Source organism: Empidonax traillii, unplaced genomic scaffold (assembly GCF_003031625.1).
Source record: "Empidonax traillii isolate 1590-97213 ecotype Southwest subspecies unplaced genomic scaffold, ASM303162v1 scaffold91:size2966241, whole genome shotgun sequence".
NCBI classification, from domain to species: domain Eukaryota; kingdom Metazoa; phylum Chordata; class Aves; order Passeriformes; family Tyrannidae; genus Empidonax; species Empidonax traillii.
The window spans coordinates 2,004,840-2,027,993 of record NW_020955284.1 but is presented as its reverse complement, the minus strand read 5'-3'; the positions used below and the strand labels follow the sequence as shown (position 1 = coordinate 2,027,993).

General features: G+C 42.3%; 1 protein-coding gene across 1 annotated transcript in view; it reads left to right on the top strand.

Moving 5' to 3' along the window:
- The window catches only part of CDH4 (cadherin 4), a 421,930-nt gene that overhangs the window by 358,613 nt on the left and 40,163 nt on the right, over positions 1-23,154 (top strand). The window contains exon 8 of the mRNA XM_027881637.1: positions 18,287-18,424. Coding sequence (XP_027737438.1) covers positions 18,287-18,424 — 138 coding nt within the window. The remainder of the gene's footprint in view (positions 1-18,286; positions 18,425-23,154) is intronic.

The following is a 23,154-nucleotide window of genomic DNA, read 5'->3' as shown; positions in this document are numbered from 1 at the left end:
GATTTGTGGATGTTTGCCCTGGAAATTCCCTAATATCCCAATCCCAAGGGTTTATACATATGTATGGGCGTCTCCACCTGCCTTGGCTGCAGCCTGAGCTCTGTGCAGGTGACTCTGCTGACATGGGTGAGCTTTCACGATTATGATTTAGTTCTGAAAGAGAAATCTGTTAGCATGTCGAACTGAGTTCACATCACTTACCTTGATTTATGTTTGAGCTAAGGTGAAAGAACTCTATCTGTGATTATAGACATCACAGACAATATATTGAAATTCAGTTTTATAATGTACACATCATTTATCAAATCACTTCCCAATAATGCCAACATTTGCTGCACAGAAGTACACGATGAATTACCTGCTTCTCACCGACTTTCTGAAGGCCAAGGAAGACAAACACAGGATTCTTGCAGAAATGTCAGACTCAGGCTGGCGAGGGAGACTGAAAACCAAAAACCCCAGGGCAGGTAGCAAAATCCATTGGCAGGGTGAGAATTTCAGGGAACTTACAGTCCTAAGAGGAAACAAGTTTCTTTGTTTCTTGCTCTCACCAAGAGCAGGAGCGACCCACCTGCTACAGGCAGAACATGTATCACCTTTTGCAAAATTTGGCCTGCTTTAGTGCCTGCTCTTGAGATGCTGCTGAGCTAAAAAAAGCACATTTTTACATGTAAAGCAGCAGTGATCTGGACTTGGATCTGTAACAGGCACTTCTTGCCTGGAATCTAGGGGAAAAAAAAAAGGCTTAGAAATACGAGTTTCAAATTAAAACCAGCAAAAAATAAATAGCAGAAAACACTTTCATTTCTTGCTGAGCTTCTATTCAGTTCCTGCTTCCTGTGTTGACAGTGTAAGTTATACTTGGGCAGGAAAAAAAGGAAGCCCACAAACATAATTGCAACCATGTCTAATTAGGCAGAGCTATGTAAATTTAGCGTTTCTACATGATTATAAATGTCAGGAGAGCCTTAGATAAGACATGAGAGTTTTGAGTATCTCTTGTGTACCTAGTCTAAAATGTCCTTATTGCTAATCCTATTCATCTGGAGTTGCTTCCTAATTAGAATATTTATGGGCTAATAAGGAGGTGAACAAGACACTCCAGTTCAGTTCCAAAGGTGAGAGTAGGGATTCATTAGACTCGGCGTCTCTGTTTTGATTGCTGTACAATGTAATTAACATTGTGCCAGACAATCACTTTAGATCTACCTTAACAACAAATATTTAAGATGATTCCTGTGGTTTTGTCTTTGAGCCTTGTCTGCTGAAACCAAGAGCAATGATGTCATCAGCTTTGAGAGATTTTTGAGGTTCCTGGATGTCTTTTTCCCTATTTTATTTCACAAACTCTTTGACCTCTGTCTGTCAGTTACTGATGTTTCTGAGTTTTGGCTGTGGCAGCTAAAAGTGCATCTGGTTTGCATATTTTATGAATTCATGTTTTATGAATTTTAGATCACTAAGACCTATTTTATAGAAAATGCTTATTTTGAGTTTTTTTTTTTTTTCTTTTCCAGAATTTTCAGTTACATGTCTATATGCAGTGACCTGGTATAAAAAAGACATTTTAAAGTCAGATGTAGTTTAGCTGGTTTTAGGGTATATTACCATGAAAGCACAGTCACTGCCTGACATTGTGTCTGACTCTTAATTTTTCTTCTGGAAGGTTCTTTCCCACTAGGAGCCCCACTGACCCCAGGCAGAGCAGCAGCAGGAAAAATGCCTCCTACATCCAGATCAAGATAGTACCAGGGCAGTCCTATGAGTTTTGCCTCACTGGGTTGTAGACATTAATGATCCGTCACTGTGTGAGGATTTGGAGGCTTCCTTGCTTGGATCTGGTCATCTCCTTTTTCCCCCCTTGAATACAAATATTCAAGTGCTGAATTGTCCCTACATTTTTGCCAGTGCAGTGGCCAGGCTCAAAGTCAACTCCTTTCCAAGGGCAAGCAGCTCAAAGCAAAGCCTGAGGGGCTTGATCTCCTCTCTTTGCTTTCCTTCCCATACTGAGCAAGGGTCTCATTGTCTGAGAAAACAGCGTTCTGTGGCTTTAAAGGTGTTATCAGAAAAGTTGTTAAGATGGCAAGTCACGTTAGTTGAAGTCTTCTCTGTATAAATTACGGTTGGGTACAGTGATCTCATAGATAATGATAAATATAGCAACATTCTACTGCTGATGGAAATCATTATCAGCCATTATCAACTTTAATTAATATATTCACATTATTCAAATCCAGGTAGAAAATGTTCTTTGGCATCAAGTCTAGAGGAATATGGATTGTGGCTGTTGTGCAGCTTGAAAAGCAGCTGGCAGCAGGGGAGCAGCTCTGGGGAGACACTTTGTTTAGACTCGGGGTCCAGCACATTGTTTGTCCCATAGGTCTCACCCATTTTCCATGTCTGTGTGGAAGGTATCATGTTTCCCAGGGTTATTTCTCTCCTTGGAGCGCTGTTCCCGCACCAGAAGAGCTTTCTGTTGTTTGTGGCATCTCAGTTGTCTCCATAGCAACCGGGGTAATGGTAGGGAATACACGATTGAAGATGCTTGGGATGAGCACTGGTAGCAAATGTTCTTTGCCATGAAAAATGATTGAAAACAAACAGAAAATATGGGCTAAATAAACCTCTGCTAGGTTCTAAATGGAATGCTTCTTGAAAATTTCCATTAGACCTTAACAGCTCTTTAAATAAATAGCCAGTACATCCCCTTCCATCTGAAGGTTTCCATCTGTTGATTTTGTTTGTTTGCTTTCCTTCCATTTTGTGGAGATCCCAAGGCCCAGTCCTGCCAGGTGCTGCACACCCAGGCCCTGGAGCTGCACTGGGCATGCAGGGCTGAACATCCCCTTCCACTTGGAAAAGAATCTGAAAAATAACATCAGGCAAATGTATAAGCCCCACCTGCCACTCCAGAAGCAAAGCCATAAAACCCTGCATCCACACCCCCTACTGCCAAAAAAAGTGCCAGCCCAGGATGGTCTTTCCTGTTTCAAACAAGGCAGGGAAAATGGGATCTCTCTGATGTGTGTTGTGTTCCACTCCCACACTTCAAAGTGACAGAGCTGACTGTGGGGCAAGAACTGTCCTCTCCATCAGTGACTGTGTGGGGTAATGGCTTAGTTATAGACCTTAATGACTCAAAAATAAGGACCTGTTACAGCTGGTTCAAGGTAGCACTTTGTTTCTGCTGTCAAATAATACATTTCTAAATCTGGACTGTTCTGACATTTCCTAGGAGAAAAGAGAAATAAAAAATCCATACAGCTCCCATTAACCGAGAGAGAGGTAAATACTCCTGTTAGTGGGGTGAGATAAAACTTTTTCACCTCTGGGACCCAAATGTGAGTGCAACTTATGATAAAATTAAACACATTTTGTGATCTCACCTTACTCCCCTCAGGGAGTCAATCCATCTCACAAAATTCCTGGCACATACTTATCACAGCCTCCAGCTTCTTCTGGGAGAGACCAAGGACCAGAGTCCTAAATCCCTTCACATCCTGCCTGAAGAGGATGGTCCCACCAGGTCCACATGGAGCCTGGACTTACAGCCTCGCTTCTTGCTTACAGTGAAGTATCTCAGCTTCTGGTCCTTCTACTTCCACAGCATGGTTTTGTCTGAGAAGTGGAGGAAATAAAACAACATGTGCAACATTAATTTAGTGTAGGATCATACACCACCTCTGGAACCTGAGGTGAGCAGCTCTACAGAAGCTTAACATTACATTCTGCTGTAGGAGTAGGATAAATACTAATTTTCTTTTCCAGAAGTCCACATCTCACCAGTGTTTTGGAGAGTATTAAACTTAGAATCTCATCAGCTCCTTCTAAATCGTCTACAGGGCTAAGAGGTTAAACTGGATTCTGAAGAAAATGTTGGTGCAGTTTTGGGGACATTTCCCTTGACTCATTCAGGCAAGATGAGATTTTAGAACATGGACCACAGACACCTGAGATGGTTTTATTTGAATTCCACATCACAGCTAAAGCAGAAATAGTTAGGTTTGAGGGAGTTCTTTATCCCACAATGTCCTCTTTCCTTTGTAATTGTCAGAAAGTATCAATACCAGAATAAAGATATCTTTTGCAACAAAAAATAACATGGTAGCCTGAAAGTGGAATAAGATATCCCAGGCTTACTGCAGGTAGCATGAAGCAGATCCTGAGGGGTGACTAAGGCACTGTAAATCCATACCCCAGCTTGTCTCAGAGTAATTTTTTTTATGCACCCATATCCTTAGTCTGAAGTTAGGTTTTGCTGGGCTAGAGTCTAAAATGGATGAATTGCTGCCCAAAACTTGTCAGCCTGGTTAGAGAGGCAAAAAGCTTCTTTTTTGCAGTAATTCTGCTCAGGAAACTGGTGCAACTCAGCAAAAGGACTTTCTTGCACATAGAAACAGGTCTCAGCTGAGGGTGGAGGTAAAGGAAGTAATGGGGGGGTGGATTTGATCAATACAGTTCTACTTATGCACATAAATAAGGCTTAAAACAGCATTCAGCATCTCCAACTGGACTCCCCAAACTGATGAATGCCTCTGAAAAAAAGAGTCTTAATTCCTCTGCATGTTCCTCATTTGAGAAACATGGATAATTCCCAGCTCGAGGAAGTTTAATGAGTATGAATTTGTCAATATTTATGCCTACAAAGAAAATAGAATATGCTGGAATTATTTATAGCATTTCAGTAAGCTCGTCAGAGCAGGATCATATATGATCAGGTCATGGGTTAACAAGGATTAATTATCTTGGCAGAATTATGCTTTGCAATTTTTCGTTTCAGTCTGTTACTTTTGAGTATTTGATAATGTAGCCTGCTAAATTCAGGGTCATTTTGCTTCTTGTATGAAATTCAGCACTCCCATACGTAAATGTTTTTTAAGAGGAAATGTAGCCAGAACTGGAGAGAACTGAAGTGCTGAAATTTCCTCTTGCAACTAATAGCCAAGAAGCTGCTATATTCCTCCAATTTTGTAACTGCAAGAATTGTATTTTATCACATAAAGGCGGTTGGCAAGTTCTTCTTTCATACCTTGTGGCAATGTGAAGTTAATTCTGTATTACAGGAACTCAGGAGGTTGTCAAGGGGTCTCTATGGCGCCGACTCCTTTATAAAATTTCCCCTGCTACAGTGGAACCTGCTTCTGGTAACCTTTGACACTTGCAAAGATCCTGCACGCCCCTTAGATGACAAAAAGCATAGAAATTACATACTTCTTGATTAAGGCCCTGATCTGAGAAAACTAAATTTTGCCTTCAATTATTGCAATGGCTTATGGCTGCTGCTCCATCCTCTTGTCACACATGGTCACCAGAAAGTGCCCAAAGGTCTCCCTGTACAGCTGGGATGGTTTAGGATTATTAAAAATCCTTCTTGTTCTACTCCCTCCTCTTGCAAATTAATAAACACAGCGTTTAGTTTCACACTCTGTACACCAATGTGCTTCTTCTGGAGCACTTCCTGGAAAACTGCTCTGACTGAACCTTCTCCTGCTGCTGACATGGAGCACTTTGTCTCTGGGTTATAGTGACTGCTCTCTTTGGAATCTCACCTGGACATACAGAGACTCTGCTAACAGAGATCTGATTAAGGCTGACAGGCCCAGTATAGGAAGGAAAACGTCCCTGCTCATCACAGCGAGCTCTCACAGTGGCACTCTGCCAGCCCGGCGTCTCAGTCATTTCATTTATCAGCAGTTCTTCAGTTTATCATGAAGTCATTTGTTCCTGTTCCTCATTTCCCCAGTTTTATCTCTTGTCTGAAACCCTCTGAGCAGGCAGTATATTGAGTTGTACAGGTCTGCACTCTCCAAAGCAGAGAGCAGGCACTCTGGAGGGCAGTGAAGCTCTGCTGGAGCTGCCGTCGCACCCTCGAAAGGCACCTGCAAAGCCTGAGAGCCACCAGAGGTTGGGGCTCAGAGCCCATCATGCTGTTTCTCTGCTGACTCTTTGGGTACAACTGAACCCAAAGGATGCAACATCACCAAAACTAGGTTTGCCCAAAAGCCCTGCAGCCACTTCCTATCGCAGCAGGACCGTGACTGCTCTATATAGCAGTCAATATTTTTCTGGCATTGCTCTGTTTCTTGCTCCCCAAATGCTGTACCCCAGAGAGTAGTGAGTGCTGACAACCATCAGGAAGCTCCACAGGAAGCTCTGCACTATTAAGATTGCTCTCTCTGCAAATATTTTTTCATTTTGATGGCCTTTCTTTTGTAAGAGTACACATAATTGCCCATTTGTGACTTCACTCAAATCCATTAATAAAATGTTTAATAAAAAATCTTTCTCTTTCTAATACAGCTAGATATAAACATTACATTCATTAGCTTGTAAAAAACAGCTGAGATGCCTCATTCTTAAAAGTGTAGCATTTTATCCTCCATTAATCCTAGATCTTGTTCAGTGAGTGATTTGTACCATCGAGATGATTGTAGCTGTGTAGCACTTGGTAAGTTATCACGAACTTTATTACCATATTTTGCTCTGGACTTAAGTGCTTTCTCCATCAGATTCAGTCTGAATTGTAGCCCTTCTTCTACACCAAGATGTAGCACAACAATCAAGTACTGAATCAACTGCATGGTTTATTTCCTGTATGTTACATCTTTGGCATTATTGATGTATAGAAAATGGAAAAGATCAAATCTTGCTCATGTTCAAGTGTCTTTGTTTCATGTCATGGGTCTCCACCCAGCTCAAAACATTTCCCTCCCAGGATGAGCTTTTAGTTAATTTTCTCACTGCTTTGAAGATCTTTCAAAGATCTTTTCCTTTGCCCCTGTTTGCTCCTAAAAATTGACTTTCCTGTAATTAGAAGGTCTTGCAGATTAACTCAGGTTACCATCCATAGGGCAGACAGAGCAGGGCTGGGTCAGTGCCCTACAAAGCAACTCAAGAGCTGGCAAACTTCGTGACTCTGAGTTTGCAGAGGAGGGTGATGGAAGAGGCAGGGAGGACTTCTTGCTGCATGTCCCATGTTGCTCAGTCCCTGGCACTGGTCCAGCAGACCAGCATCAGCGTGGTACAAGGCGTGGTACCCACGATGGCTTTTAGATGGGAGGGAGTTCCAGCTGAGTCTGCGCTGACTCAGCCTGGGCAGTTGATTTTGACTGGGGCATTGAGCATTGCCCCCTTCCAAGCTGGGGAAACAAAGCTATTTGCAGGCAGAGCTGGTTTGGACAAAAGCCCCCGTTATTATTTCTGACTTCACAACCAAACCAAATTTCTTTTCCAGTAGTTGTCAATCACATTCTCTCTCAGCAAATTGACGCAACATGACCCTGCCCATACTGGGTAACACAGCTCTTAAGCGAAATACAATAGGGAGCATCTCACATTAATCTCTTCTCCGTTATTTGACTGTTTTCCACTAACCTTTCATTCTGCCAAATTTAATTAAATCAGCTGCTTTTCCGGCTATAACCTGTTCCTTCACTGTTTGGATGTTCCCTTCAATTCATAACAGTGAAGGCACATATGATGTGCACCTAGCAGGGACTTGGCCAAGCTTATTTTCTTAAAACAATTCTCACCAAAGAATAACAAATGACAGCACATGAAGTTATTTTATCCAGACTATAAGGAGTCAATACAGTACAGATTTCCTGAGACTTGTGTTGTGCTCCTGACTGCCAGTAATTTTAAAATTCAGGATCCTTGTATTGTACATACCTCATGTATACATACAGGATTAGGTGAAATGGTTTGAATATTTTACATTGATTTTATTTTTTTAATTGCTGCATTGATAGTTTTTTAAAACCCTCATCTTCCTCAGAATAAAAAGATCTGACTATAGCAGTGAGTGTAGCATTTCAAGCCTTTCTGCAAAAATCAGACCAAGTATAAATAATGAGCAATATTATGAATATTTATTCACCTACACTGATCTTCCTGATGATCTTTTTCAAGCTTCCAGCCTGACAGAGCTTGAGAAGGCAGTTTTACCTGAATTGTGAAAGGTTTTTCTTCCTCTTTCTAATCAAGCGTGATATACCAGAAAACAAATCAGGCTGATAAAAACAGAAGTCAGGCTTACAAGAAAAACAGCTGTAACAGCTAAATGGCTTAAAGCAGGAAAAGTAGGAAAACAGCATGTGGGGCTAATGATGGGTGGTTTTCAGGTTTCAGAATACATTAAGGCATTCTCCCTGTTTATTAAATTGCTCTGGCAGCATTTGACAGCAAAGGTTTTTGTGGATTATAAGAGTGCAGTGGACATAACTAGGATATTTTTTTTATCCTAAAGCCTGGCCTTTGGGTAATCACCTAGAAGTTACACGCTGTAGGAAGAGTTTGGTTTGCACAAGTCCAAAGAAGGTTGTTTTTTATTAGGAAAGGAAAAAAAAAAAGGTTTCTGAGATTGTTGTTTACTTTCCCTTCTCTGCAGTCTGCCTTGAGAGTTTGGACTTTTTCTGTCGCAGCACTCACTCCTTTTGTCAGTAAGTGGCAAACACAATCTGGAAGCAGCATCAATTTAATGCTGGCATATTTACCAAAGGGCACCTCTCTGCAGCTGTGTGACCACCCAGACATTGAACTATTGCTCGTCTCTCCCTGCCCAAGAAAAGCCAAATGTAATTTCATGGTTTTACAAAAATTGCCTCAGCCAAGAGTTAGGAGGCTTATTCCTCGGGTCTCCTTTTAAGGGCTCTTTGTGAGATGACCTGGCGTCTCTGGGGCACAAACGCTGCAAAATATTGACGGGAGTTGAAAGCAGATTTGGAGTTGGTTCTTGTTTTTATGGGAAGCAGGTGGATCCCAGCTCTGTGCCAGTTCCCTGTGCAGAGGGAAGGGTGCTGGAGATGTTCTACAGACCTCCTCATCCCAGTACCTGAGTGCTTCAGCCAATGAGTGGATTTTTATTCTCATGATATCACTGTGACACAAGAAAGAGTTTCAGTTTAATTTTGAAGTGTTATTTTCAATTTCTTTGAGGCACGGAAAAATTAAATGAGCTATTAAAGGTCACTTGTGGAGAGTTTGGGAAAATGTTGAAAAATTCCAGGTCTTCCAAGTTGCAACCTGCAGCCTTAATCACAACCCTCCTCTGTATTGGCACGGTGGCTGCAGTCAGAATCAAAATACATTATCCAAGACACTCATCATATCTCTTCTTTTTAATGAAATTTATCTGTAGCTCATACCAGCTCACTGCCACTCCCTTGCATGACTGGCAGAAGCATGGAATTAATTTTCCTCATTTCTCTTCATCTTCCTTGTGGACTTGTGTTTGATCTGTAGTTTGGATCACTGAAGAGAGAGATGTAACCAATTTCTAATGATTCTGTCATTCTAATGTTGGCATTAAATGAGAGAACCACATGAGAAGCTCATTAACTGACAGTCTTTCTGAACAGGAAGGTTAATTCTATCCCAGCACAGAGATGCTGTTACAGCAGAATTTCTGAGAATAATTTTGAAGTCAGCTCATAGCACCTCAATAGCTTCAGTAATGCTGTGCCCAACTCAGGTGCCTTTATGGGGCTTCTTGAGGTGGGGAAATCTATCTAGTCCTGAAGTGGTACATTGGTATATAAAGCATTTCAGGACTAGAAAAGAAATGCTACAGAATGCTGGTCTCTTTTTGGTGGTGGTGTTCTTTTCTCACTTATCTTCTCAAAACAGCCCAGTCCTTATTTTCTGTTTGCTCCAGGCTTGGTGTCTTATTTGCCAAGACTCAGTCTAAAAAAAAAAAAAAAAAAACCCAAAAAATCCCAACAAATGTTATGTTCATGTTATAAAATTTCCCCAAACCAGAAAATGCTGTCACAGTCTTAAACGTAGAGGTACTGCTTACATTCTGGATGAGCTTTAAAGAATGAGGACAATTTCAAAGCACTGTTTCAGATATGAAAAACATTCCTTGGGTTTAAAAGTTTTTTTAAGTAAATACATTCAAGTTTTGACAAATGCCTGTGCTCAAATATCAGATAAAAACTATTGTGACCTCTGATGCCCACACTCTGTGACTTGAAATCTAGAACAAGTATCAGATTAATAACAGACTCTACCCTGCTATTAACCTTGCACACAACCCACTTCAAAACATGCTGTTGCCATCAGAGGTGCCCAGCTGGGGTCAGAGCCCGGCAAAACCTCTGCAAGGTGTGTTTAGGTCGCTTGGCTGTTTTGGTGGATGTATTTTCTTATAGGTCCCTTTCTTCAGGCAGAAGCTGCTGCACTAATATTCCACCACAGTGGGGTTTCAGCTTGGGTGTTTTTTTCAAGACATTGATAGACCAGGCTCAGTGTCTAATTCCTCAGGGGTAAAACTAAAAAAAATATATATATATATACACATATGTATCTTAGATGAATGTGGTTGCAGCAACTCTGATCCTGTTGAATACAGCCCTCCCTATGCACAGTATTGCTGGCACCAGGCATTATTAAGAAAATCATTACCATGATCCATCAGGATCCCTAGTCTGTGCTACCATTTTCAGTTATTTGTCTGCTGTTGTGTTGGTTTTGTTTCGGGGCTTTTTAGTGCTTGGAATTTCTATTTCTGAGCTTCCCTGTGTATCCCTGACAACTGGCAGATCGCTCTCTGAGCTGAGATGCTCAGTCAGTAGCCCCTGCTCCTGGATCTGGCTGTTCAGCAACGTCCTGGCTCTCACCATGAGATGAGGTGGATGAGCAATTCTGTTTGGTTCACATATCTTCTGTTCAGGAGGCTCCAGGGAGATGTGGCCAGGATGCTGGAAGGCTTTCGGGATGCCTGCTGGGGTCTACTCTGTACCAAGCGCGTCCTTTGGAAAGGTTTCCACTTCACCACTCTCACTGTCTGAATAACACAAGAAAGGAAGCCAGGGGCAACAGTCACTGAACTGTTTGGTCTCACGCTACTAAAAGGCCAAAAAGAGTAGACTCCTGAAAGGCTTTCCAGCGTTCTTTGATGTTATAACCTCTGTGTGATAAAAGGATCACATTCACTTTCTTTCAGGTAACTTTTAAAACACTTCCTCGTGCTTTCATGGGAAAGCTCAGCTTGCTGTTGCTGAGTGTTATACCCACCACCTGAAGCTGTTTGTCTTTCAGAAGCTGCCACACAAAAGGGAAAATAGCTGCTAAGCTGGAGCAGGTGCCATTGACACCTCTGTGGGAGACTCAGCACCCACCCTGGCAGAAACCGGATGGCATGTCTAGTGGTTCCAAATGGGTTAGAGGTGTAAATTGTAACACATTAATATACTATCTTAAAGATCAGTAGCTTAAGAGAGAATGAGTTGTGTAAGATGGAGATCCGACTGGTAACAGGTCTCAGGTGCTGAGAGGGAAAGTGTTAATAAGTTTAATTGCTGATTGGTAATCAGGCAGCTAGGAGGAAGCATTAAAGGTGGATGTCAATGTAGCTGCAGTACCAAGGATTTTCACTGAGATTGGCCTGTGGCCTCTGGACCTTCATTTGTCTCAGGAAACACGGTATGTGTTAGGCTGGTTTCTGAAGGTGTGTGGAACAGCTTTTCCAGACTGGAGGTGTGGGTGCTCTGGCCAGTGAGTTAGAGCAGGCACTGGCAGTGCCAACAAAATGACTCCTGGGTAAATATTTCCCTTCTTTGAGTCAGGCAGGCTCAGTGATGCTGGCAGAAATCCTCTGTTGTGTGGGGAGTTGGCACCAGAAGTCATCCTCTCCCTGCCTCCTCCTTAAAGCCCAGCTCAGTGTGTAGGAGTGTGCTACGGAGCACGAGAGGGAGAGCTGTGGGTGGTGGGATGAGGCTTTTCCTGAGATGGAGGCATTTACTGATAGCTGGATGACAGGCAGGCTGAGGAATACAGGGGGTCTGACCAGCGTGTCAGGGGCCAGAGCATTCACAACAACCCCTCTGCTAAGGAAGAGAGGCAGCTTGATGAACGCCCTGCCGTTCCCAGGGGAGTAAACTGTGCCTTGCTGGACAGAGATAGGCCAGCACTGCCCCTGCTTGGGGGCTCTGCAATCACAAGTAGCTCACAAAATCCAATACACCAGAGGCTTGTGGGTGGGGAACACCATGCCATGCTGGAAGAAAAGCCAATATAGCCCCAGCTAAGTGGAGAAAATAAACCTGGCTGTTTGCTTCACTGTCCATGGCTGTGCAGCACTAAGTAACCCAGTTAGTTTTAAAGATTGGGTTCCCTCCCTTGTTTTACACCTGTCTTGTCAGAAACATGAACACCTCTGGTAGTATCTGGTCCTGCATAGCAAGGCTGAGATGGAGCAAAACTGCATCATTTTAGCTCAGGCAACAGCCTGTGCATTAAGATTCACAGGTCCAGGTTTTGATGTTTGCCAAGGATGCTGCAGACATGGTGTGACGCTGTGTTATGTGTAAGGAATAAAAGGTCAAGGTATATGAAAGACTCTGCTCAAATCTGGCACAGGGATGGAGCTCGCTCACCACCACCTCTGGGGGGCCTGTGAAAGGTGGTGTGTGCTCTGGGTGTTCTGTGCAAGCTGCTTTCTTCCCAGACCTTTGAGAACAGGGTTTTCTGCTGGGAATCTGTGTTCGGAATTAACCGTGGCTAAGTAGGGAGTATTAAGGGATAAATGCTTTGAAAGGTCTGCCTGTGGGCTTTGTGTGAATGGTGGCTAGTTAAGTCTTTTTGGAAAAAATATTTCTGCTGGAGTCAAATTAATGTTTGGGGGAGTTTGTTTATTTGTTTTTAAATTGGCTTTCCTGGCTCTGGTGCAGTATTTATTAATGGTGTGTTCACCATCAACTGTCTGGTGCCCAAAAAAGTGAACATCAAGACTTCACTACCATGCAAAGAAATTATTTCGAAAACAAACCAGAAGAACATCTCGTGTTCTTCTCATCAGTATTGCACAATTAAGGGGACATGACAAAACGCATAGATAAGAAGAAGATGTGAGGATAGCCATGGGAGGAAATAGGATTTAGATTTTCTGTCTCCTTCACCAGTAGATTCCTACTAATACATCCTACATCCTGGTAACCTTATTTGCTTTACCAGACGTGATGCTAAAATTAGCTAGTCGTACATTTCTCAGGAAGTGGTAATTAATTGGACAATATTTGTACAGAGCTTTGAAAATGCGGGTCCTAATTTTGCAAACCCCTTGTCTGTAATGCAGATTAATTTAATCACATAATTACCGCATTTCTGGACTTCGTAATGCACGGCTACCCAGCTCGTGTGTGATGTATAATAATTGCATTTGTAAACCAGGAATAGCCATATTTCTCAAGCACTGTGCATGTGCATTGGAAAATTGGGATCACAGGTAGCCCTTCATTACTAGGACATCATTTTAAAATACTTTGTTCTTTTTCACTCTGTCTCTGAACATGATTTACTTTTGTTTATAACCTCTCTCAGCAAGACCATGCTCTACTCAGCTGGGATTTGAGCCGGTGCCTTTCATGCCAGGCTCTGTCTTGATGGGAAGAGCCACTTGCAATAGCTGTAATTTTGTTTAGGGCACCTGTTCCTTTGTATGTGCCAATGGAATGGGCTGGTTCAGTGGTAGCAGTCAGTGTTGGGCCTTAACCCATTTCCACACAAACATTCTGTGGTATTTGCACTGAAAGGGGGTTTCTTCTTTTTCTTTTCAGAAAGTTGTTTGTACACAGAGAATGCTGAGAGATCTGCCTTCTGCTTTAGCTCAATTTGTCGTAATATCTACCTAGACCAAAAGGATTTTAGCCTTAATTTAATACATTCTTTAGAATGTTTTTGCCTCCCAGCCCCTGCATTAGATTGCTCCAGCATCTCACTCCTTTAGTGGTGAAGGACCTACTAATTTCCAGCCTAAATTTATTCATGGCCAGTTTATATCCATTTGTTCTTGTGTAAACATTGTCCTTTAGTTTAAATTGCTTCTTTGCCTTCCTAGTGTTTATCCTCCCTGATGTATTTATAGACAGTAATCATATCTGCTATCAGCCTTCATTTTGCTAGACTAAACAAGCCAAGGCTCTTCTCCGGTGATGGGCTCTTCACTGCCAGCACCTGGTTGGATCTGGGCTGCTCAGCAGTGGATAGAAGGGCCTGGATTGCTCCCAGCACCCCGATGAGCCCCCAGTGCTTGGCACAAGGAATCGGTGGTGCCGTATCTGCAGTGCTGATACCACGTGCAGTGAGTTTGCCGATGGCGTTTGTGTCTTGCTCGGCAACAGGGAGCTGGTGGGGCGTGGGGATGGTTCTCCTTTCCCATGTCCCATAAATCAACTTCCAGAAAAGTTTTGTTATTGGTCCCTTGCTGCATTATCCTGTACTTGGTGCTGTTAAATCACATCTTGTTTCTGTTACCTAATTGTCAGGCTACCCTTCTTCCAAGCTGTCATTCCTCTTGTGCAGGGCATTGATACCTTTTTAGCCAAGCCCTTGACCAACTTCCTATTAACCAGCTTAACCAGTTTCTTCAACTAATTCCCATCTTCTGTAGTTGAGCTGATGTGTCTTTGAGGCACTGTATCAGATGATTGACAAAAGAGCAGACAGATTAGATCTGCCACAGTTCCTTTAATTATTCCTTCCTTCATAATTTTTACTTCAAGAATCCTTCTTAGTTTTTAGGTCAGACTGAAAGCTCTGCACTTATCAAGATGAAGTCTTTTTTTCCTTGGCTTAAGTAGAAGCAGCACATTTACTTTACTGTAGCATGAAGATTTGTTAGATTTATTAAAAATACTGACCACAAGACCTCCTACAGGCTTCAGGGGGGTTTAGTCTAGACCCCCTTGGGGCAGAGGCTCATTTCCTTAGTTCCTCAGCATCACCATCAGAGCAAACATATAGCAAGTGTTAGGACCATTTTGGTTTACCTCTATGCTGTAGTTTCTGCCCTGTGCTGTTTAAAATGTCATTTTTGTAAAGAAAGAGAATAGGAGAATTATTCTGTATTATCAAAATGCCATCAAGAAAATGTCTCTCGTGCTTGGGGGCATGAGACTGCCTTTTTTTTTTTTAGTAGTCGTAACAATAATAATACTATTAGGACAACAAACTAAGATGCCCCTGGAGATGATGTGACAAATTGGAAGGACATGCTGAAATTGAAATTGATTGAATAGTTCAATAAAATCAGCTTAATGCACAAAAGCAAAAAGATTAGCTACAGAAAAACAAAAAAATCAGTAATTTGTTATCTACTGGGGCCAATCTCACTGGAGATTGAATTAGTTATAAACTAAAACTAGGTACTTGAAAGGAGCACCCTTATATACCCACAGTGCTCTAGCCTTTCAGATGGAACTGGATGTGAATGGCAGATCTCAGGCTATTTCCATTTGGTGGACTTGGCAGTGTTGGCTTTATGGCTGGGCTCAATGATCTTAAAGGTGTTTTCCAACCTAAATGTTTCTGTGGTTTCTTATGTCTGAGTCTTTTACAACTTTGCATACCCATCAAGGCCATTCTCCATGTCAGATTCCACTTTTGCTCTAAGCACAGTAGTTCTGTCTTCAGCTGAGGGAAATCAGTGCAACTTGGGTGATGTCTCTAAGATTCCATCATCATCTCAATTCTGGTGTGTTACCTGATGGCTGCAGCTGCCTCTGGCATCCTGGGATGCAGCACCCATCTCCAGCACTCCCATCATTGCCCTGTCTGGTCACTCCATCCATTTGAGATCCTCACGTTTTCTCGCCAGGCTTGGGCTCCCTGCACTTGCTGCACAAGTGCTGTGCTCCTTTACCATCCTTCCCCTCTTCCCATCCTTCTGCACCAGCTCTTTGTGACCGGGACATTTGCACATTACTAAATTCCTGTCATTTTCCTTTTTTTTTTTTTTTTCTTGCTGTTGTATGATCTGATTGATATCATCTGGCTTTTAAACTTCTTTAATTCAGTGTTCTGGATTTATGTGGGGGTTTTTATTAACACTGTGCTACAGAGCTCAGTGAATGGCATTTTGTTAAATGAAGCAACTCTGCTGTAAACCTGAGGTCTGTGAGTACACACACGCACATGTCATCAGTGTGTGTAATTTAATAAGCAGTAAAATGGAGAAGTAAACCAAACTCTTAAATGAGACTTTATACTTCCTTGCCGTCTCTTAAGAGGATTCATTTTCCAAGGGAAGCGGTGGTTGAGCAGCTGAAAGGACCTGAAGGGGCTGGGAGTTGTGCAGGCTGGTCCTGGGATGAGTAAGTGCAGACGGAGCATGACCTTAGCCAAGGTCTGTGGTTTATCCTCAGAGTTCAGATTGAAGTTTTCACAGGTTTTAGAAGTGCTTTTGACACAGGCAGAGCTGCCTTTGCCATGCCATCGCTGGGGGCTCAGTGGTGGGCACATATGGGAGCAGGACCTGGGAGATGGGAAGAAGTCACTCTGCAAACACACAGAAAAATGGTGAAAGACCAGGGTAAGAAGCACTTGCTGATGGGAGCTGTTCCGTCACACTCTCAGCTGATGGAAAAGAAGGGACTTTTTTTCCCTGCAGTTGCTGCCAAAGCACTGAGGCTTTGACAAGAATCTGTGACGGCCACCCTGTCAGGTCAGAAGCAGTGTGGGTTATGGGTCTCTCCCACTGCAGCCAGGAACATTAGAAGTGGCTTTTCCATTTAAATGCACTGTTGAAATGAGTCTCTCATGTGGGCCTCTCTAGCCTGTTTTTCTAATTTATGTGGAATCTGATTGCTGCTATTTTTTTTTTAATATCTTGCCCCCTTACATGGTTTAAACCTAATTTGGCTCACAAGTATTTGGCCTGTTAGGGAATACTTCAGTCAGCCTCCCAAGTTGTCTATAAGGGAGAATAAGGAAGGAAAAGCTAAATATGAAATAGAAATTACATTCACTAATAAGGACATTTCAGCCTTACCTGGTGCTTTACAAATGGAGTAATGAACAGCACCTTCTTGCATGAGGCAAAACAAGGGCTAACAATAGTTTATCCCTCATGTTTTATTATACAAGGTAGGAAGAGATAATGAAAGTGCATTTCCATAATATATTCCAGTTGCAAGGTGCTGATGGATCCCTGAGTGTGATGCCTTGTCAATTTAGCAGGTCAATTAAAAGTCCTGAAATCAAGATAAAGCTGAAATTCAGATCTCTTATTCTGGTGACTCAGAAGAATTAAAGAATTGAGCCAATTACAGCACTTTGAGAATGTATGTATGGGAAGAGAGAGACCTAATTGACCTAATTCTTGCCCTTTGAAATTTCAGAGGACATTTGACATTTTCCACACGCCTGCAGCGTCGGCACCTGGAGGGAGCAGCCCCGAGTACCCAAGCTGTGCTCTGAGAGCAGGAGCAGTCCAGCATGTGGCTGGTCTCTCCTTGCATCAAAGTCCCTCCCCTTTACAAAAAGCTTTTCCTGCATAAAGTTTTGCCTCCTCTTGGTTTACACACCTTTTGTTTTTAGCTGGATCTCTCCCGGTTTCGCGGTGCATCCCTTTGACCGTATTTCAGGAGAAGAGCTTTGCTTTCCTGTCTGCCTATGAAGTGCTCTGTGAGCAAGACACGCATTGAGATCAACAGTAAATTCCACAGATCCAGATGAAAATTTATTGTTAAGGACAGTTTTACGGATTAGGAGACTTTTCTCAGTGCAGACAGATATTCCCAAGTAAAGAGACATCCCAGGGAGACATATCCACATGCAAGATCAGATGGCCTCTCCTGTTTTATTCAGGTTTATTTTTCCAGTTGCATTGACGTGCAGCATCTTTTAGAACTTCACTGTGTGATTTTTATGGCTGGCTCTGTGAAGCTTTTTTCTTTGAGAGCTGTGTTGTGGGAGGTGTTCAGGAATTTAAATAAGTTCCACTGAACTTCTGTTTGTTGCACTGAATTATTTTTTCTTCCATACTGGACTCAATTTCTCCTTATTTACTGAGATTGTGTTAAAGATTGAAACACGGAGAGCATTTTAAGCATCAAAATGCTTTGTGGGCACCAAACTGTGTGAGCAAAACAAGCTGAAAGGCAACCAGGCAATGTTGATGTCAATTTTGGGGGTATGATATCCTGAGCAATGTTTTCAATGAGAACACGTGCACAAAACTTTGACTGGTTTTCAGAAGAAAGAGACTAATGTTGCTGAAACGCTTAAAAATTAATAAATGCATCAGTTTCAAGCAAGGAATTTTGCCCATAAGATTTTTATTTTCCCATAAAGCAGGTGGTGTCCACCAATATATGCAAAAGTCCTTTCTAACGTGATAGAAAATTTTATCTGCCTTTTTTTTTACCAACATTTTTAATCCAATTAACTCTTTGAAGAGTCTGCTTAAAGATCACACTTGTATATGGAAAATAAACTAAGGCATTTTACAGGATGCCTTTTTTGTTTCTCATCTTTCTTTTTTTTTCTTTTTTTTTTTCTCCAGAAAGTTCAGCAGTATATAGTCATTGTTCAAGCCACAGATATGGAAGGAAATCTTAACTATGGTCTCTCAAACACGGCAACAGCGATCATTACGGTGACAGATGTGAATGACAACCCCCCTGAATTCACCACCAGCACTGTAAGTATCAATCCGTCAGCACGGGACACACAGCGTGTTCGTAACTCATGGATGTTGATATCCACTGTCTCTCTCTGAGCTGGTTTGGGCAGATAGAAGGAACTTTGATGGATAACAGTGGAACAAAGACTTTTGGTGGGGGAAAGAGGAGGAGAAAAGGGAAAAGGAAAAGAGGATTGATTCGTGAAGCAGCAAAACTCTTTGGTGACCGATTTCTCCGAGGTGCTAAAGGAGCTGAAATAACGTGGCAAACAGACCATGTCTGATTGCACCAAAGAGGATGCAGTTGTTTCACAGCAATTGGCTGTAGATGTATCAGAGTTATTAGTACTTATGAGTGAGAACCCGAGCAGTACAAGATATTTGGGGTTTACAGCTGGGGTATGATTTCAAGGAGGCAGCAAATGCTCTGAGTGGTAACAGGTAGCTGGTAAAATTTGTGTTTCCCTGATAGCTCTAACAGATGTATTTGTGTGTGCTGGCAGTAAACGTGTAGACATTCTTCAGTACATCTGGTCTTAATCAGTTAAAGATTTTTCTTATATTAGCACACTCTTTCTCTATTCTGTTCTCATGTGCTCCAAGATATTACTGGGAGGCAAGGAGAAAAAAGTAAAGAGATGCAAATGACAATTTTTCAGTACTGTTTGCTGTAAAAATGAAGAACTGGAAGGTGAAATGATGTGGTCTGGTTCGTTCCAGCCTTAATAATCCATAGATGTAGAACATCTGAAATGTGCATAGTAATTTTAGAAATCACAGTGCAGTGCAGAGGTCTGTGCTAATAAAATGAGAAATCCTTGTGCATCCCCCATCTGTATTCATATGAGGGTCAACAAGGAACACTAAATGATGTATCTTAAATGAGCACCAAATCTTTACAAATACAGAAAGTCTAACTGCATTGTGCTCAAGCCACTGAACATCCTTTGAGGGACGTTTTTATTATTTATATTATTCTGAATTTTCATTCCATCTTAAAGCATCTCTAAATATTTATTAATGTAGTACCAAATTTTCCCCTGAGTTATACCCTTACAAGCTGCAAATATGTAGCAGAGCTCAAGGAGGTCATGGAGAGCCCACTTTATGCCCTTGTGGACCCAGATTAGTTCCATGCCAGCTATGGAGTCTGGGTCCTCCCATTGCCATCAGGACCAGGCTGCTCAGCTCCCAAAGTGCCAGCATTTTCTTACCGAGTGACTTGGACGTGGATTCTCAGAAGAAGTAAGGCACTGAATTCCTACTGAGTCACAGTAATATGGTCACCCAGCACGGTTTCAGGTCTGGGCATCAATCTGCAGGCTGTGCTGCTGCTCCAGCGGGGACAGTGTGAGTGTAACAGCACACTTGTTCTTCCTATCCATCCTGGATACACCATGCTTTGTGCTGTAAAGTTGTGATTCAATATCTCCCTTCAGGATGATACACAGACTTAGGAAGAGTCATAAAGATCTGACCCAGGTTGTGGGCTGTGTGGTCCTTTTTCCTTCCAGGACAGGGTTGTTCTCTCTGGAAAGCTGCCAGTCTTAGAGAAGTTTGTGTCTATGGGGCCATGGGACCTTGCACCACAGCAGGAGGGGAGGGGGGGCACAGCCTTATTCTGCCAGGTAAATGCTTCTTTACCCTCCATTTGAGTGAAAAAGGAATGACATCTAGTGGCCATGTCACTTCAGCACAGGTTGTCCAGGTGACCCAGGTTGCCTGGTCCTTTATCTCCAGATGCGAGTTAGAAGGTGGGGTTTTGGGAGTGGGGCATGAGCTGTGTCAGGGTTAGTTGTATGAGCCCTCAGTGCCCTCTGGAGAGCAGCATCCCTCCAGATGTGGTATATTTTAATGGCTTTCCAAAACACTTTCCAAAGCTGAATCTGCTGGAAGGTGGGATAATGGAAATTTGCTTTCAGGTGAGTTCTGAGTATTTAATGTCTCGGTACGTGTTAAACCTAGAAGGAATAAAAACCATCAAGAGAATTACCCATAGAATTGTGGTAAATGGATTAGAAAATGCTGCTCTTGCTCTAAGCAGAGTTGATGTGTACCATTATTTCTCTAATTTCAATCACCGAAGAAAGAGTTTTGCAAGGGCCAAAGGGCTTTACACGGTGGCACATGGGACTTCTTTATGAAGATTTGAAAACCAAGGGTGTTTTACGATAATACTTTCTGATTCTATGGAAACAAATATCTTTGATGTACTCCTGGGTAAAGCCAGGATGAATTCTGTGTAAGTAGGAAAGTATAATGTGGTTTTTCCCGTACTGGCAGAGAGAACAGTGTCAGGCTCATCAGTCTCTATAAACCTGAGCTGAATCTCCTTGCTGTCCTCAAATAGTCTGATCTGCATTTTAACACTTCTAAAAAAGTAGCAAAAATGGCTTTCCAGGAAATCTACAGCTCCTCAGAGGCTAAGGAAGCCCATGGTCTCTTTTAAGTCTGTGGACTGTTTGGAGGGATACCGTATATTTTTATTTTAAATACTTGTATTGTATTGTATACTGTTGTAAAAACAAAATAGGCTGAATAACTCGAAGTGTGGCTTGCTCTTGGAAAGCTGCCAGATGAGAGGAACTCAGGAACTACATTCATCCCAGACAGATACAAAGGCCCACCCTATAGCGCTCCTAAATTACCTGTCATTCAGCCAGGGTGGTTTTAGACTTAATCGTTTCTGGATAGGAATGTAGCTCAGGAGGACACTGCACCATGCTGGTGTCACAGCTCATGTATTCAGCAGCAGGAATTAATGTTGCTGTGTAAAATTTAACAACAGGATTTGAGAGAAGAAAACAGCCACTGAGATGGCCGAGAAAGTCAGGTCACGTCTGTAGTGGAGCACACAGTGCAGGGGGGAGAGGCTGAGTGTAGGGACCATGTGGAAGTTCAGACAGGCACAGATATGCCAAAATCACATGTCTACCGGAGTGGGTGACCTGCAGACATCCAAAATACCAAATGGGCTGTCATCAAAATGTAGTGCTAGGTGAGGAGGGGAAAAAGAGCAATAAAATCACGTGGAAGATCCTTAAAGGTACAGAATGAAGACACTCCAGTAAAACTCCAGAATGCTTGGGTGCCTCTGTGAAAATGGATCGCTGTGGGTTTCACACCCTTTGGTCCATCACCTGAAAGGCCAGGGAAGATCCTGTACAACAGCAGGAGAAGAAGCAGGTCCACTTTCCCATACAAAGGATTCTGAAATTATATGGGAGGGAGGAAATCAGTCTCTGGATTAAACAATTTTGAGCTCAGGTCTGCTGTCAACTCCAAGTCCAGTCTCCATCAGCAGGAGTCATGGCCAGCCACATAGTCGTGACCAGGACTTTCTGCATCAAGCTGTGAGGCACTGGTGCACAGCAAGGGTGAGGTGCCTCTCTAGTCCTTTCCAGCTCTGTTTTTTTGTGATGATTAGTGTTTTCTTGATCTGCAGTGCTACCTGCCTGAGCTGAGAAGCATCAGAGAGCAGCCAACAGTGGGGAAGTGGCTCATTAGAGACACCAGAAGAGTGAAACATCCCCTCAAATGCCCTAAACATCACAGGTAGCTGTTTGGAGCAATATCAGTGATTTAGTGCAGAACTGTGACCCAGGGAATGCTCTTCTGGCCAGCTAAGGGACTTCAGTCTGCTCGTTGTGTTGTGTTCTTCATGTGACATTGTTGCTTGGAAAAATAAACAGAGAGAGACAGTTCTTCCCTCTGCCAGAGAGCAGAGGTAATACCAGCTCCGCATATTCCATGCCCAAGTTTTCCATGGCTTTTAGAGAGTGGTAGCTGTGCTCATTTATTTTTGGGTTTTATATCTGGCAAATCATCAGCTGGCGTCAAATATTGACATTTTAACTGGACTGTGTTACAAAGGCTTTGCAGGAGGTTTTACTGGGAAACTGGCTTCATTATTGTTACAAGATAAAGGTATCAGTGTGCCCTCCCTTATCCAGAGTCCCTTGTACTCATAACAGGGTCATGTCCTCTGACATGTCTTAATTACGTGGAAATTCCTCAGCCTCCCTTCAAATATTTATCTCCTGTGTGCGAGGGAGTCAGGTTTTTTCCGTATTAATATAGATCCGTAGCCTCTGGCCAGATGCTCACCTCAGATACAGGGGGTGCAATGAAATTAGTGTTGGTGTTTCAGAGATTAAAAGTCAACTGAGAGAGAACAATGCTGGATAGTCTCAGGTGAGGTTTTATGTGAGGTTGAAGCATCTTTTTTGCTTACAGAAGGAATGCCTTTAATTCCAGTGAAATCTTTAACTCCTCTAAGGCAGGATGCCCTTTCCAGTCTGACCTATGATACTGTTAATAACCATCGAAGGATTTCCACTTTATCTAAGAAAATGCATAATCAGAGGGGAGGAGAAGTGAAAGAAATCCGTGCCTACACTTGACTCATACAAAGTCTATTTTTATCATATTCAATCAGGAACAATCAGGCGCAGAGAGGAGACGCAGATGAATTTGCATGATCAGACTTCTGTGTCTGAAATGTTAATTAAAAGTTATTTTAAATTTGCCTACTGTGCAGAACTTGTTTTGGTAGTAGCCCGTGTAAAGGAAATATTATTTCACAGGGCTGAAGTGCTCGTGAGTACTTGAGCTTGTGGATTCTTGGGAAAACCTGCCTGGCAATCAACCTCTCCATAAAAAAAAAGAAAATAAAAAAAAATAATAAAAATTAAAAAATTATAAAAATTTAAAAAAAAAAAAAAAAAAAAAAAAAAAAAAAAAAAAAA